This window comes from Sciurus vulgaris, assembly GCF_902686455.1.
Source record: "Sciurus vulgaris genome assembly, chromosome: X".
In the NCBI taxonomy this organism is placed as follows: domain Eukaryota; kingdom Metazoa; phylum Chordata; class Mammalia; order Rodentia; family Sciuridae; genus Sciurus; species Sciurus vulgaris.
This window is the reverse complement of record NC_136471.1, coordinates 135,275,861-135,293,362: the sequence shown is the minus strand read 5'-3', so window position 1 is coordinate 135,293,362 and position 17,502 is coordinate 135,275,861. Positions and strand designations below refer to the sequence as shown.

The 17,502-nt window shown below is 48.2% G+C and overlaps 1 protein-coding gene across 2 annotated transcripts in view; it reads right to left on the bottom strand.

Moving 5' to 3' along the window:
* Positions 1–297: 297 nt before the first annotated feature.
* NLGN4X (neuroligin 4 X-linked) overlaps positions 298–17,502 on the bottom strand; it is a 239,876-nt gene continuing 222,671 nt past the window's right edge. For both annotated transcript variants that reach the window (XM_079123141.1, XM_079123142.1), the window contains 3 exons: positions 14,974–15,159; positions 10,266–11,055; positions 298–2,548 (listed from right to left, as the gene is read on the bottom strand). In XM_079123141.1, coding sequence (XP_078979267.1) covers positions 1,699–2,548; positions 10,266–11,055; positions 14,974–15,159 — 1,826 coding nt within the window. In that variant the 3' untranslated portion in view covers positions 298–1,698. The remainder of the gene's footprint in view (positions 2,549–10,265; positions 11,056–14,973; positions 15,160–17,502) is intronic.

The following is a 17,502-nucleotide window of genomic DNA, read 5'->3' as shown; positions in this document are numbered from 1 at the left end:
AAAGAAAAAGAAAAAAAAAAAAAAACCCTGCTTACTAATAAATAAAGGGCTCACCGCTGAAAGAAAAAGGAGAGACACGTCCTCCTGCCATCTGATTAGCCAGGCTGAGCAGGTCCCTCTGTGGGCCGCAGCCCCTGCAGCTGCCCAGCCAAACAGAGTGGGATTGACTCTGCGCGGCCGGCCGGCACTGAAGGCGAGCTTTCTTCTCTGCTTGGCAGGCCCTGAGGTGGGAAGCGGCTCTTCCTCAGCATATTCAAAGGGCCAGAGCGGCACAAGACAAGGAGGCTTCTCTTCTTCCCCGGGGGCTGCTGGGTGTGTGCACGTCTCTCATGGGACACGCCTGAAACCACACTCGGCTGGGGTGGGGGGCAGGGGGGACCCATCTTGGCCGGGCCCCTGCGTGAAGCTGGACGCACACAAGGAAAAGAAAAGTGTTCCAAAACCGGGGTCTCCCGGGACTGCTGCGCCCCGCAGCTCTTGCAAACCCGGGACTGGGGCGCGCGCGCGTGCAACCCTGGACAGGCCTCCTGCAAGGTCCGCGCCCTCTTAGGAACTAAACGGGTTAGAACAGAAAATATCCCACGTCTTTGTGTCCCTCAAGGAATGAAGAACAAAAACCTCTTTTTGTTTGCATGTCTTTTTTTTTTTTTTCTTTTTCTTTTTTTTTTTTTTTTTGCAGGGGATGGAAAACAGGTGATATGACTCATGTATATATATATATATATTTATATTTATATACATTCAGACCACAATGAAAACCACAATTTTGCTAAAAGCTCTTTCAAACTAAAAACACCAATAAAAGCTTTTTTTTTTTTTCTCTCTCTCTCTCTTTTGTTTTTGTTTTGTTTTTTTTTTTTTTTAAATCTTGTCCCCCCCGCCTCTGGTAGTGTCCTGTTTGAAACTCACAGCTATATACATTTGTTTGTTTGTTTGTTTTATTTGTACAAAGTTTCTTAAATATAGTTCAGGCTGGCAAAACATCCCTTTGCTCCCGGAACTATATTGATTTTCCTGCATAGTCAAGTCTTTGAGTTTAATAATAAAATTCTCCTTTCCCTTCTCTCTGGATGAGACAGTGCCCGAGGCTGAGTAAGTACCCCAGGGGTGCTTTCTTTGCTGAGCTGCAGCCATGCATTGGAGGGCACCTAACGAACCATCTTTTTCTTTTTGATTTATTTTTTTTTTCCAGCTGTAATTTAAAAAGAAAAAGAAAAGAAAAAAGAAAAGAAAATGAGAGAGATCCTTGGCTGAGGTCTGGAAGTGTTGGTTCACTGCCCTTGTGACTCTGGAATCTCCAGATCCTGGAACAGGGGATGTTCTTGGTGACCCAGAGCTTCCAGTTGGAATGGTGCGAATCTGAAACAGGATCAGAGCAGAAAGGGATGCTTTTCACATTTCATAGGGTCGGAAGTGGATCTGGTAGGAGACGAGAAAATGCCAGTAAGAAGAGTCAGCGGAGGCACCTCCACTCACCTCCCCTGCCTTTTGAGTTTTAGGTGTTGAGTTTAGTCTTGCTTTTTTTTTTTTTTTTGTTTGTTTGTTTGTTTTTGTTTTTGTTGGTTTGTTTTCATTTTGTTTTAATCCTAACTCCGTGGGATGGAAACCTGTCCCAGCGGGGAGATGGGTGTTCCCCGGCGCCTCTCTCTCTCCACCGGGCGCACGTCGGGCGGGAGGGAAAGGGGAGGGGCCTGCAAGCTATACCCGGGTGGTGGAATGTCCGTGGGGTAAATTCGTACTGTTTTGCCCCCCGCTGAAGGTGTTGAACGTGTGCAAAGGCTGCATCCCCGTCAGGGTGTTGGGGATCATGGTGATGGTGTTGGGCGTCATGAGTGGGATGTCGTCCGGGGATCTGCGCAGCGTGAGCGTGTAGTCCGGCGGGCAGGTCAGCCGCAGCGTGTCGTGCGCCTGCAGCGACTCACACTCGTGGTCATGTTCCAGCTGCTTCATCTGCAGCGACATGATCTCCTCGTTCTGGATGTGCGCGATGTCGTTGGTGGTGTTCCTCTGCGGGCTGGGGCGCCGGTGCGTCTCGTGGCGCCGCTTGTCCTTCTTGTAGTAGAGGGCGGCGAAGGCCAGGATGTTGAGGAAGAGCAGCGAGGCGCCCACGGCGATGGTCACACTCAGCTCGGTGGAGTAGTCCCGCTTGGTCTCGATCAGCACCGTGGTGTCCTCGGGCCCCGTTTTGTGAGAGTCCTTGCTGTGTTTGGGGTTGTTGGCCGGCGTGATGGCCGGGCGCTTGGTGGTGGGCCAGATCTTAGCAGGGGACCTCCGGGTGCCATAGGGAAAGGAGGTCATGTCGGGCGGGGGCACTTTGGTGGTGGTGGAGACGTACTGGAAGATCTCGTTCAAGTTGTGCAGATGGGGGACCAGTTCCAACCAGAAGGCCACCTTGGTGGCTCGGTAATGGTCCCTCACTCGGGGCTTGAGGCCGATGTGCAGGTACAGCTGGTCCTTGGGGTTGTACTTGGACCAGGCCACCTCCTCGAAGCGGTTGGGTTTCGTGTGGATGAACTTGGTGTCCTGAGGGACCGGCTGGTTGGGGTCCCTGGGGAGAGAAGGAAGGAGGAGAAAGAATGAGACCACATCCTTCTGCATTCCACCCAGATCTCCCACCAGCCTACCTGGGGGTGATGGGAGGCACACCGCCCGTGTTTATGGATGAGCTCAACATAAACTAGTGTATCAGGTCCGCTCTGCTTTGATCCGAGATGTGCCTACCATTTTTAGGACAAGAATAAGACCCTCTTTGTCTTAAAAACCGTTCCCCATGCTCACAATTTCACGACTTTAAAACTGTATCAAGTTATCTTCAGTGAGGAGAATGGAAAAATTCCTGCCTCAAGGGTGACTTGTTTGGTATTTCGGATCCCTTAGAACCATAAATCTCCACCAGGGGTGAGCTGTCCTATGGGGACACCAGACAACGTTTGGAAATACTTTTGGAGTCTGTTGTTCCATGGATTATAGATCAGAAATGTGGCTGAACATCTCCAGTGCACAGTGGAGTGTCCCATCGCAAAAAAAGTATCCACCCCCAAATGTGGACAGTAGAGAGGTAGAGAATTCTGGATTTAAGAGGCTCTTCTTGTTGACTAACTGGCCACTTTCTATCTCACTCAAGAATAGACTTTGGCTGGTTGTGTGCACCTATAATTTCAGCAGCTCTGGAGGCTGAGGCAGGAGGATGGTGAGTTCAAAGCCAGCCTCAGCAACAGGGAGGCCATAAGCAGCTCACTGAGACCCTGTCTCTAAATAAAATACAAAATAGTGCTGGGGAGGTGGCTCAGTGGTTGAGTTCAATCCCAGGTACCAAAAAGAGAAAAAAAAAAAAAGAGAGAGAAAACAGACTTTGAAGTAAGTGGATAGATGTCACAATTTTAGAACTGAAAGTCAGATTAGAAATATGGTCTGTAAGTGCAGACTGCTTGTAAATAGACATGCACCATTTGCTGGTTTAAAAGGGAGGGAACTATAATTTCGGATACCTTTTGAAGAGCGAGTCAGTAAATGCCCAAGCGACAATTCACGTTTCCTAGAGCCGTGAAAATCTTAACCCAAGTTCTTGAACGCCACCTGGCCTTACCTCGCTCTTCCACATGGCGGATACAAATATCCGACGTGGAGGTGACAGATGAAGGTTAAAAATAGCCAGAAAAGTCTTGGCAACAAAGTCAGAATTCAAGCAATTGCCATCTTCCAATACGTGCGCTGGAATGTCTGAGAGATTGCTAGAGGAGGAGGGTCTGGTGCGATATCTTGCCAGACCAAGGTGCAACTGGTGGGTCCCGTGCCCAGTGTACACAAGCAACTGTATACTCTATGCTCTGTACCACAGTATATGCCACCTGTGTACTCTACGTGGTGTATAATGCATCCAAGCATAGCTTACTTTATTCAGAGAGTACTGCAATGTCAAGGTTTGGATAGAAGGTGATCCCAAAGTTCATGGGTTAGACACCAACAAAAACAAACGTCCAGAGGTGAAATGTTTGGATTGCGATAGCCTTAAACTCACCAGTGCATTAACCCACTGACGCGTATTACCTGGGTGGTACCCGTAGGCAGGTGGGTGTGACTGAAGGAGCTGGGTCACTGGGGACATGCCTTGGGGACTATATCCTGTCCCTGGCTCCTTGGGGACTATATCCTGTCCCTGGCTCCATGGGGTTAATATCTGGTCCCTGGTGAGCAGAGCTCTCTCTGCTTCCTGGCGCCACATCCTGAGCTGCTCTCCTCCTCCAGGCCCTTCCGCCATTTTGTTCTGCCTCACCTTGAGCCAGAGCCATGGAGTCGGCCCACCATGGACTGAACCTCTGAAACTATGAGCCCCAAATAAAGTTTAAGTAGTTGTTCTGTGTTTTGTTTACAGCAGTAGAAAAGCTGAATGCAACACACAGTATATACTGTATACTAAATGCCGACTGTATACAGTACATGTGTGTATACATATATTTGCATATACATATTTATATGTGTGTGTATGTATGCATATATATACATATACATATACATATGACGTATACAATGGTAAATTAGAGGAGGAGAATATACCTGTACCGTGGTTTTTACTAATAGATGATATACGCATATGCCGAAGTCCCTATAGCATGAACTTTCTTACCTACTTACATCCATGTGTTTAAAAAATCATCTGGTTCTGATCCATTGCATTTTGCATTTTTACACGTGTTGGGAAAGATCTTTGATTCAATATAATACCTCATCTCTCTTTCCTTTATCTTGCAAAATAAATCACAAGTCTTTTCTACTTCATTGGAATCTGCCAGGAAAATGCTTTTCGTCTCTTTCCGTTGTCCCCAAAGAAATGACAAGGGGAGAAGATTCCTGCCATTTTCCCCTTGGTCTGATCTTGCCGGAGTGCGCCTACTAGATAGAGACCTTTTATTAAGCGCCGGGGAACCAGGACCATGTTGTGTTTGTTTGGCTTGCCGACTCTTTTGGAAGGAATTCAGTGTACGTTTCCAAGGTAAAGAAAAACACATTTATTGTGTTCTCAAAGAATAGACCGGAGGATTTTGAAAATCCAGATAAGTCAGCTTCAGCCCGATACGATCTGTCTCTGTGAAGGTCTTAGAGATGCCCAGGCAGAATTCTTAACCCAAGAAACTCTCAGCGATGAGGAAACCGAGGCCGCCCCAGACCGTCCAGAGACAGGAGGGACCCAGGAGTGGGGACCACTGACTTATTTCCTCACTTCTACTTCAGCAGGCAAATGCTTTGGTTCCCCTGAGTAAAATTAAGAGAGGAGCCGCGTTCAGCTCAGCTGCCTCCTGAGGGACCTCAGTCCATCTCCACCGACCCACGTCCATCAAGCTCCGATCTGGACAGCGAACAGCCAAAAGCGTTTCTGAGGTCCTGCTGTTCACGTCGGGGGCTGGAGAGAGACACTGTGGATTTCGTCCCTATGTCAGAGTGGACAGGTCAGCTCAGCCAGGAGGCAGGTTTTCCTGACTCTTAAGGAGACGCAGAGCTTCCCCCAGGTGGCTCAGGAACTCCTCCTGCGCACCAGGGGGCGCTGTCCCTTCCACCTGAAATACCTCTGCACCATAATGTGCCTATTTTTTAAAAAAACAAATGATATTACTCAGCTGTTAAAAAAAAAATGACTTTATGACATCTGCTGGCAAATAAAAGCCATTTTTAAAGGCAGATTCAGGCTACTGCTCTCTCTCTCTCTCTGAGTCAGCCCAGCCCTGTCCTGGAAATGCCTCTTTATGGATTTTTATGTCTTCCAGAGATGTTTCAGTGGAAGCGTATAAATTAACCGTGGGATGCCAGCAAATTTCAAAGTGGAGATGGCAGCTGAGAGTGGAAGCAGGGCTTCGTGCACGCTCGGCAGGTGGCCCAGCACCCTGCTCCGTCCCCAGCCAGCCGCCTCACACCCTTGATCAATGAGCTCAGTGCATTTCAGGGACAGGACCAAACCCTGTCTTCCTATTCCTACAGAGGCTTTATAAGAGGATTTCACTTCCCGACAATCCTTCGGAAACCCAGGAGTTAAACTGCCCTTTTCTCTCTCAGTCATGGAAATTTTCCAGTTGTGTTTCTGTCACAAATGCTTCTTCATATTTCAGCTCGCAGAGTGCGCTTCCTGCGTGATTTGAGTCCTCTCCTTTCGACGCGGAAAGGCCACCTGGCTGCAAGAACATGCTCTCCCAGGCCTGAGGACCGACTTTGTTATTTGATATCAAAAAGAGCAAACCAACCGGGTGCGGTGGTGCAGGCCTTTTATCCCAGCGACTTGGGAGGCTGGAGAAGGAGGTTCGCAAGTTGGAGGCCGGCCTCGGCAACTTGTCTCAAATTAAAAAATAAAAATAAAATAGAAGGGCTGGAGATGTAGCTTATTGGTAGAGCATTCTTGGGTTCCATCCCCAAGACTGCAAAAGAGAATAAAATAAAATGTAAAAAGAAAAATCTGGAATGGCTTATGTTCTGGCCATTTGTTGATTGCCAACTTTGGGCCCTAGCCAGTGTTTTCTAGGTTAACCTCGTAGGTCCTCATTCCTCACTTCTGCTAGAAGACTCGTTATGCCCTTTTAAGAAGCTTTTTCTCTCTTTGCAGGCAAGGAGCTAAGTGTCCTTCTGGCATCTCTTTCCTGCATTCCTTCCTCTCTCCATCTGTCCTTCCTTCCTCCTTTTTATATATTTTTTAAAAATAATGGAAGCACCAACCTCCGTCTCGGGCACGTCAGCAAGCAGGAACAGCTAATGAGATTTTAATGGCGTTATTTGGATTTTTCACTCTTCTTTACTGGGTCAATTAAACCGATGATAAATGACTCTGACTTCCCATGGAGGGAAATCACACAAAGGTGATTTCTGCAATGTTAAAGTGCAAAGAAGGACGCTGTTTCCATGAGAGTTAAGATCGGACTTTTAAGTACAATGTAAATAATAGGTATTGCATGCCTATTATTTGGCATGGTGGCAATGGCCCGTAATCCAAGAGGCTGGGGAGGCTGAGGCAGGAGGATTGCAAGTTGGAGGCCAGCCTCAGCCAGGCCTTAAGCAATGTAGCAAGGTCCTATCTCTCAAAAAAAAAAAAAAAATATATATATATATATAGAAAAGGTTAGAGATGTGCCCCGGAGGTAATGTGGCCCTAGCGTCAATATCCCAGAACCCTTCCAGCAAATAATAGAAGTACGTGTAAATTCCGGTGTCGTGAACACAGAGTGGGCACAGGCGTGGTGTAAGAAAGCCTCAGGTAAGTTTTTATGTGTCTAGAAAATGATAATCTCCACCAGGGGGAATATTGCCTCCTTTCAAGGCAAAATTAGGCAGGGCCGTGCTTTCAAAGGAACTAAAGATGGAACAGTGTTGCCCTCAGATCCAGGTCCGCTGAGGTGCTGGCCCTGGTGCTGCAGACGCCGAGGTTGCTTAGAAATCAGGTCAGGGCGGATGGAATCCAGTGGAGGTCCCGTGGGAGAGGCTGTTGATCTGCTCTCACCGGAGCCCTTGAGAGGAGAGGCACACAGACAGAGAGGTGCGTGCAGGAGCCTTGGAGGGCCACGGAGGGAGGGGAGGCACTGGAACGGCCAAGACTGCGCTGAGCCAGCAGCAAGGAATACTCCCTGCAGGGCTTAGAGCCCGCTCAGCCTCCACTGGCCTCTCCCAGCCTCTTGAACTCCAACCTGATAAATTCCTCTTGTTTTAAGCATGCATTTTTTTTTAAACCAGGATTAAACCCAGGGGTGCTGAACCACTGAGTCTCATCCCCAGCCCTTTGCATTTGTTTATTTAGAGTCAGGGTCTCCCTGAGTCGCTTAGGGACTTGCTAAGTTGCTGAGGCTGGCCTCCAACTTGCCATCCTCCTGCCTCAGTCTCCCAAGCAGGATTCCAGGCCTGCACCCCCATGCCTGGCAAGTCAGCAGTTTCTGATGCTCTCAGGCAGCAAAGGTCCCTGAAAACTTCCGTCTGACCTTTTTCTCCTCCTCCTAGACAACCGGGAGCATCTCCGGAAGGCCTCCCACCCCGCTGACCAGCCCAGGGCCTTTCCGGGCCAGGTTCATACAGCCCAAGGGTGGGAAGGTGGGGTTCCTGGAACACGTTTCCACGTCTGGAACGTTCCACAGTTGCCCCCTAAAAAATGGGAACCCTTCTCAAGAGTGACCCCCAGACCACTAAGCCCTGGGGCTTGCAGCTTCTCAGATCCCAGGAAACCAAGGCCTTTTAGGGTCTGCAGAGCATGGTCCCCGCCCGAAGATGGAGCCTCTGCAGCCCCAGCCTTCGCAGACCCAGCAGCTGCATCTCCGGGTCGGCGGGAGAGTCTCAGACGAGGACTCCAGGTCCAGGCTGGGGGAGCAGAAGGAGGCGCATTAACCTCCCACTTTGCTCTCGGACAGGGAGGAGGAGCGACGCCCCTGCAGCTGCTCTGCTTAGGACCCGGGGCCTCTTTGCTCAGGGGAGGTCCTGGCGCCTCCCCGCAGGCAGCGCACCATTGTGGTTCCTCCTGCGGGTCTGCTCTGTGCAGAGTAGGGGGAGGAGCTTGCACGGGGGAAAGCGCGCAGGGAAGCACACATGCATCGTGCATATGAATTTATATGAAGCTGCATATGCACAGCACATATAGCAATGCATATCGATTGCATATACCTAGTAAATATGGTAATGCGCACAGATTGCTTACGCGTAGTGCTAACAGAAGAGACAGATATATAATAAAGTAGATCTAAATCTATAGGCAGCGTAGAGTATATATTAAAATACAGAAGTGCATATGCATAGCAAGTATAATGATACCTAGACTGGATGAAAACATATAAAATTGCATATATAGTGTTAACTAGATGCATGTATTCCTTATATGTATTAAACAATAGCCATATCTTTATGGGTAGATAAAGTACAATACATATTTATATATAGAATTGCATATCTAGTATGTGTAATAGTATATATAATTGCATATATGATGTTAATGCAAGATGTACATACTCCTCATAAGATTATAATGTATATATGATCTATATCTCTCTCAATTTGTACAGAGTTCTGCATATATTAACATATATATTCCATGTATAACATATAGAATTCAGGTGTACATGTTAAAAATATGCATGGCATGTAATCAAGTGTATCTGTACCTCTATTATCTATTTATCATCTCTCTATGTATTTATGACTGTAGAAAAACCTTTGTCTCTGTGATTTCCCTAGCAATGAATGCAACCAACCATGGATAAAAATTATTTGGGAGAAAACCTGTGTCTCCACAGAATTTCCTGTCATTATACCCTGAACAGTACGGTACAACAACTCTTAATATGGCATTATTATAACTCATCCAGAAAATATTTAAAGGGCAGAAGAGGATGCAGATAGGTTGTATGAACACTGTATCATTTTAGAAAAGGGACTTGGGCTGTCTTCAGAATCTGCTAATTGTGGGGGACCTGCAGCCAGCTTTCTATGAATATTCACATATCCAGAGATGGAGATACACACACACACAATCTACTATATATACACGCACACGCACACATACACACACAACACACATATATAAATTACATATATCGGCATATGTTTAAGTCATGCACACATATACAGAAAGCACATGTACTTATATGTCCTTATAACTACTATGAGATGTACTTCATTCCTATATTTACAGTTTTCCAAAAAACAGCAAAAACAAGATTCTAAAATATCTGTAAGGTCATTTCCATTGCGGTAGATGTGTTTCAATAATCTTATTATTGAACACCTAAGAGCAGATCATAATGAGATCTGAAATTCTGCAAACAGATGAACCAGTCAGTCAAAAGCATGCCGACTGTAATCGGCCGGTAGAAACTAGAATTTTCAATAAAACCCAAGGCACAAACATTCCATGACCATTTTGTAAGTATGTGTGTTTACATGTCTATATTTTTTGTTACCAAAGCTCGAACTCAGGGATGCTTAATCACTGAGTCACACCCCTAGTCCTTTTTTATTTTATTTTGAGACAGGGTCTTGCTAAATTGTTCAGGGCCTCAGTACGTTGCTGAGGTTGGCCTCCAACTTGCAATCCTCCTGCCTCAGCCTCCCATGCTGCTGGGATTACAGGCCGGGACCAGCACACCCACCCTCATTAGAAAATATTTAAGGCGTAAAGAAAACATGGGTTTCCAGGATGGATCCTGTTGGGCAGGGGCGTGTGCGGCTCAGGTGAATGCTAAAGCCCTTTTTATCATGCAAAAGAAAGACCCAAGCCAAGGAGGAGGGAGGCTCGGCGGGACGCAAGGACGTACCCGGTTTTGGCGAAGTTGGTCCAGTAGGTCATGACCACGGCGCTCAGCATCACGTCGTTCTTGGAGAAGTTGCAGCTGAAGAGCTCAGTGGGCCCAATCATGGGGATGCCGAACACGTACGGGACTTCGTCTCCATGCGCCGAGTCTGCCCAGCTGGGCTTCATCTCGCTCTGGCAATGATGGTAGAAGGCATAGAAGTAGGTGGGCGAGCCGTACTGGGCGTGCAGGTCGGCGGTGGCCACCGCCGGGGCCACCCACTGGTGGTCGGTGAAGAGGGCCACCAGCGTCTTCCTGCGCGTCTCCGGGTTCTCCTTGTCCGCCCAGTCCGTGTACATGAACTTGATGGTCTCGCGCAGCGTGTCCTTGCCCTCGGGGTAGCCGTACAGGTTGTCCACAAAGTTGGACACGGAGAAGTCGAAGTCGTTGGGGGTCACGCCGTCCTCGTTGTCCACGATGCCGTCCACGAACTTCAGCCCCTCGCCCTGGTTGACGCCCAGCATGATATCGTAGTTGAGAAACTCGCCCTGCTCCATCAGGATTTGGGGGTCGTCCGGGATCACGTCGCCGTCGATGACCGGCCCGAAGGCGATGTGGTAGGTGGCGGGGGTGATGGCCTGCTGGATGAGCTCCTTGTGGTTCTTGCTGCGCAGACAGTCCACCATGTCCGTGGTGTCCAGCATGTTGCAGCCCACCTTGTCCGCCAGGATGCGCGTGTACTTGGCCGGCTGGTAGTTGACGGCCCAGCTGGACAGGGCTGTGCCGCTCTGGATGATGGCCTTCTGGAACAGACCTGCAGGTGCACAACAGGAGAAAACATGCAGATGAGAACGCGTGTGGGGCGGAGACATGCAGATGAGACCGCGTGTGGGGCGGAGACATGCAAATGAGAACACGTGTGGGGCGGAGACATGCAAATGAAATGCGCGTGGGGCGGAGAAGCTGCTTTTCACCGGGCGCAGAAGGCCGCCCTTGTCTCCCGGGGCTTGTGGGTTTCTGGACCCTCTTCATTCAGCTCACACACGCCCGAGCTAAATTAAAAACGCATTAATATGTATCTGCAGCAGTTAAAAAAAAAAAAAAAAGAAGAAGGGAAAACAAAAAGCATGCCCTTCCTTTCTCTTTCTATGATTTCATGAAGTTTTTTTGCTCCTTTGGCTTCAGATCCTCTGCATAAAAACACTCCGTGGAATCTCCCTTGCCCTAAAAGCATGTTTTTTTTTTTTTTTTGGCATAAGAACAAGGTCTATAGAACTTCCATCTCATAAACAAAACTGGCTACGGCTTTTTTATGGGAAAGAAGGAAAAAGAGTCACTGGGCTTGGTTTGGGACTGGGAATCCAGGGAAGCATTTGTAAACCTACCTTTGGTTTAAAAATCGTAGGCTGTTACCTTTATAACAAGAGAAATAAGTGAGCTGTGCTTAGAGAAATCTTCAGGGGGGTGTCCAATTAAATTTTTTTTTTTTAAATGTCACTCATTTCAAAATTATATCCACACAAAACTGAGTTTGGTATAGTTTCTTCTGTTACATCAAAAAAAAAAAATATATATATATATATATATAGCCCACTGAGTGAAGGACCAGGAAGCCTTGGGCAGCTTTAGGAGCAGAATTCAGGTCCGTTTCCCATTGTCCACGGGCTGAGTCTACTGCATGGATGGGCAGAAGGACGAAGCTCTGCTTCTACCTCCCCAGGACATGCCAGGATGGGCTCTCTCAACACCGCCGTCTATGGACCACCTTGTTCCCAGAACTGCGGCCGAAGCTCTCGGCTGCAGGAAGCCCTGAGCTCCGTCCAGGTCCACGGGCTCAAGTCCTGTCCGATTTTGAGGTCATGAGAGCCATCTGATACTAGGGAAATAGGAAGGTGAGTTTGGCAGGGTAGGAGGGCTGCCCAGAGGTGACTCGGGATGGAGACCGCAGCCAGCCCAGCAAGGCACCGCGTGTCACTCAAAGGCACTTGGGGACCGTTTCTGTCCGAGGCCCACTTGGGTCAGATGATGCCCTGACTGCAGGGCTTGTCTCTAAAGAGCGACGTGCTCAAGTCCCTGAAAGAACAAACATGACGCCATCATCTGACCCGTTGGAGGCTCTGTAAGTTAAAACGATCAGCTCACAGGAAGCTGCCAGAACACACCAGGATTGCTTCCCTGGGGTTATGCTTTCCCCCATGCACAGCCTCGGGCAATAATTTAGGCAACAGGGTGTCGGTGAGAAAAATATACAAAGCACCTACGTGTATGCTAGGAAAATAACATAACCACAGCAAATAGAATGAGAAAAACAAAACTCAGCTGTAATTCATTTTTCAAACATGTTGTATGCATGTAGCAATAGACAGTCATGGAATCCATTGTTCTCTAGAGATATTACACACCCATCAAAAAGGAATGAAGCAGAATAAGTCAGTGGAAGTAGTGCCCTAGCAAATAAAAACAATCTCCTCTTCGTCTTGCCCTACTTGCACATCTTAAATAAAATTCTTAATATCACCGCTCCTTTGAGAACAGTTCCTTGTGATTTTCCTCTCTTCTCAGGTTTTGTGGTCTGTGGTTTGCTTGGTAGAAAATACTATTGTGGAGAACCTCTTCATTGACATATGTTGTTGTTTTTTTTTTTTCCATATATGCTGTTATTTTATTGGGCAAGAAAAGTAGAAATGGAATTCCTAAGATAAGGTAAATGTCTGGGTGTATTTTAATTTATTATATTATATTATAGTATATTGTATTTTATTTTATTTTGTCAGTACTGAAGAGCTGAGAGAAATGAACAGTGAACAGGTCATTTACTCAGAGTGTAATCCTTTCCCAAAATGATCCCCTTCCTCCAATTAGTGTGACTTTGGTGTGTCTGATTATCTGCTCACGTTTATCCTGAAGGCAGATCACGTTGAGAACTGTGATTATTTCTGTTGAGAGGAGTGAAAAAAAACCACCATATTTTTTAGAGAGGAAGGAAGGGAGGAAGAAAACACTGGATTGGGATTTAGAGGACTTGGACATGACTAGCAGCAGTCAGCAAGGTAGCCAGGTTCAGGACTGCACACCTGTAATCCCAGTGGCTTGGGAGGCTGAGGCAGGAGGATCGCAAGTTGGAGGCCAGCCTCAGCAACTTAGTGAGGCCCTGAGCAACTCAGCGAGACCCTGTCTCTAAATAAAAAAATGAATAAATAAAAGGGCCGGGGCTGGGGCTCAGTGGTTAAGCGCCCCTGGGTTCAATTCCCAGGACCAAAAAAAAAAGGTTCAGTAACTTGTGTGTCATGCAATACTATGGAGAGTGAAGAAGGGGACAGAAAGCTGTCACTCAATGTCACCGCACATTTCTGTGGATCAGGCAGGTTCTTTCAAAAAAAAGATGCTGTGAGAAATCTCAATAAAAATCCTTGTGTCCAAGTTGAGGCAAACGGAATGAACGAGCCGGTGGAAATATGCTGCCGACAACCGTGGCAAAACCCAACCCTAAATAGACACACCACTGCTCTGCCCGGGACATCGCGACCCCTAGTATTTATTTCTACGGGGCCAGGTAGGCGGCCCGGGGCCTGGGATTTCCTTGCTCCTTCCTGGAGGCCGAGCTGGGAAGTCTCCAGTTGCTCCAGGACCGAGTGCACACACTGCCCGAGGACTCTGCCTTGTCCTCCTTCGGGTCAGCTTGGGGCCTCCCTCCCCAGTGGACAGGAGTGGCTGGCTTTGAGCAGGTCTCCGGTGCAGGGCTGAGGCACGTTTCGGGCTTGCTGAATGCCAGCTCCTGGGGACGTCTCCGGGGAGGGGGTACCAGCCAGCCTGCACTTGGGGAACTCTTCTTGCTCACGTTCTGCTGCCAACCCTTGCCTTTGGCTCTTAGCAGGGTTGGGACATGGGGAGACTCTTAGGGAAAGCAATCTGGGTCATCCCTAGCTCCTCATTCTGGCCCCATTGACAGATCCTCTCAATTACCTTCCAGGTGGGTTCCTGCTGAAAAAGACATTTGCAGGTGAGAGAGAAACGGGGGCAGAGGCAGCGACTACTCCTCTGGGTACTGCTGGCTCGGTGAGCATGCAGCAGAGACACCCGTGATTCCAGAACATGCAAAAATCAACCTGAACCAGGGAAGAGACTCTTTGAGGCAGATGGACTTGTAAGAAATGATGATCCTGCAGTAGCCCAGTCAGAAAAATGAGAGAGGCCCCTCCATCTACCTATGATCCATCAAAATGCATCCATGCATTCTACTGCATTCAAAAATAAAAATAAAATAAAGATTCACCATGAAACTCAAAAAAACAAATCTATTATTTTCCTTAGGAGGCTGTGCCTATGTTATTTTATAAACATTCTGCCATTTTAGATAGTGGGAATGTGAGAATTTTGATATTTGCACACGTGTCTCCCGTAGACACAGAGGGAGGACGGCTCTTTCACCGAGTCTGCGCGAAAAGTGAACAGAAGTGGAGGAAATCAATTCACGGTGGAAAAAAGAAGAGTCTCCAAAAAAGGTCTTTTGTTCCCATTGTTGAACCGACAGCTCACTGCGGAGCTAAATGGGAGACACTGTTTAAAGTGAGTGAGGAGAGAAAATAGATAATGTTAATTTGGGAAATTTCCCTTGGAGCTTGCAGAGAGACTCCGGGGTCCCCGACACGCGCTCAGATGGAAACCGGGGAGTCTCTTCTTCCTGCCTCTGCAGATCTGCCTGCCCTCCCCTCCCGGGAACGCCTCCCGTTACCTTCTGAGTAGTGAGATAAGGTCAGCAGGCTCACGCAGGAGGCTCCGGCCCCTGAGCCGAAGATGGTCACTCTCTTGGGGTCCCCACCGAAGGCGCCCACGTTCTCCTCGATCCACCGCAGGGCCTGGATCTGGTCTAGGAGCCCGTAGTTGCCTTTGGCTGCCTGGTCCCCGGTGCTTAAGAACCCTGCAAGGGGACACAAGAAGCCCAGCGTCAATCCCAGGGGCACTCGCACCCGGCGCCATTTGCGAAGATGGCTTAGGGTGTACCCGGCTCCGTCCTCCTCGGCCTCTGAAGCAACGTGGGAGAAGATGCTTTGCAGCAGGGAGATCATCCGTATATAAACACTAGTCAGTGTTTCTCTCGACGTGAAAGCATTTCATCGGGGCGAACGCAGAGGCAGGTTTAATCTCGAATATTTACAACAGCAAAGTGAAAGCAGAAAGGGGTTTATAACGTTGGCTTCATTCAAAGAATCGTTCCTGCGCACCTTTTCATCCTCCTTGAAGGAAAAAAAAGGCAGTAGACTTCCAAAGGAACATCTCCAACAAGCAATGTGGGTAGTCGTGGGTGCAGGGTGTGGGGCCGTGGCAAAAAAGTGCGTAGTGTTGAGCAGCATGGAGACTCCTCAGAAATCGTGGAATGGAGCCACTATCTGAACCAGCTATCCCACTCCTCGGTTTAGACCCAAAGGACATAAAATCAGCACACCACAGTGACACAGCCACATCCATGTTTATAGCAGCTCAACTCACAATAGCTAAACTATGGAACCAACCTAGGTGCCCTTCAACAGATGAGTGGATAAAGAAAATGTGGTATAGACACAGCCTTGGAATATTACTCAGCCTTGAAGAAGAATGAAACAATGGCTTTTGCTGGTAAATGGATGGAACTAGAGAATATCAAGCTAAGTGAAATAAACCAATTCCAAAGATAAGACCATTTATTTTCTGTGATATGTGGATGGTAATTCACAACCCAGGTGGGTGGGCTAGGGAAAAATAAAGTTACTTTGGATAAGGAAGAGGGGAGTGAAGGGAGGGGAAGGGGTGTGGGGTGGGAAGGACCATAGAGTGAATCCGAGATTACTACCCTGTGTGCATATACGATTACACACAACCAGTGTGATTCTACATCATGTCCGACCAGAAGAATAAGAAGTCAGACTCCATTTATGCATGATGTTCTCAGAGTGCCGTTCACTGTCATGTGTGACTAATGAGAACAAATAAATATTTTAGCCTGAACCAATATCCAGATCTCCCCAGCTGTCCCTCAAATATCAGGAACTGGTGATCCTGATTTTTAATTGAGGAGAATTCGCAAAGGTGACGGTCCCAATGTTTGCCAAAGAGGATCACGTTATCAATTTCCCCCCTGGAAGCGACAATCCAGGCAGCTTTGGCATCTATCAGAGCAAAGTGATCTGCTTTTCTCTCTCCTTCCCCCTTTCTTGACCGTGTAACATAATTCGACCTGGAAAAATGGCTTTCCTCTGGTGAAATCATTTCAAGGCAGGATACACTCTTCCCAAAGCAGAATCAAAATTATGCCTCTTTTATTCCTAAAGCATCCTGCACAATTAATTAGTAGCACCAAATCCAATCCACATCTGTCCTGCGTCCACTTTCTGAAATGAAAGAATCTGAAGAAGGAAGGGCTGGCCCGGGTCTGCAGGTTTTTTGGTTTCTGATTTGTATGGTTTTAACGATCTTTTTGCATCTCTCTGCGAGAGTCGACGACATTTACCTCTTCTGTTCCATTTCTTTCAAGACTCATCACCCCAACTCTTTTCGAGCGACGCCTGCGTAGTCAGGGTCGCCTGCACGTCCCATTCACTTGAAGACAGATCTGAGTCTCCGGATAACTTAACTTCCATGGAAACCAACTCTCTCGGGCCAGGTCACCACCCAGAGCTGCAAACCTTCCAGGAGAGTTTCTAAACCTGCAAAACACGGCCCATCCAGCAGGAGGTGCTGTGCATGTCAGGCAAGATAGTCACCACCAGTGCACCACCTAGTCCTCCTCCCCGGGGGGTTTTCCTGAGCCCCCGAAGGAAGCTCACGCTCCGGGCCAGGAGGAGGCTCAGGAAGGAGAGGATTGGCTGCAAAGAATGGAGCAGCAGGGTGGTTTGCATTCTCTGATCACAGTTAACACCCCAAACCTGAGAATAATGCAGCAGCATTGAGCTACTTCCAGAGCCAGACGGAGGGGAACGCCCGCCAAGATCTGCACACCAGCCACTTCCAAGGGAGGCAATTTCCTCTGACACGCCCACGGATCTGGGATCCCAGGGAAGGCTGGGGCCGGTCTCAGCCTCGCCCGGGTCTCAGCCTCGCCTCGATCTCAGCCTCACCCCTTCTGTAGCGAGCAATCGTGAACCCCTGTTTCAGGCCGGGGAATTGATCCGCCTTGTCATGGTATCATTACAGAAGCTGGAAAACCTGAACCGGGCTTTGCTTGGTGACCCACAAAGGCGGCCGTCCTGCCGGGTTGGGTGGGGACGGTTGCTCACGCCGGCTGAGG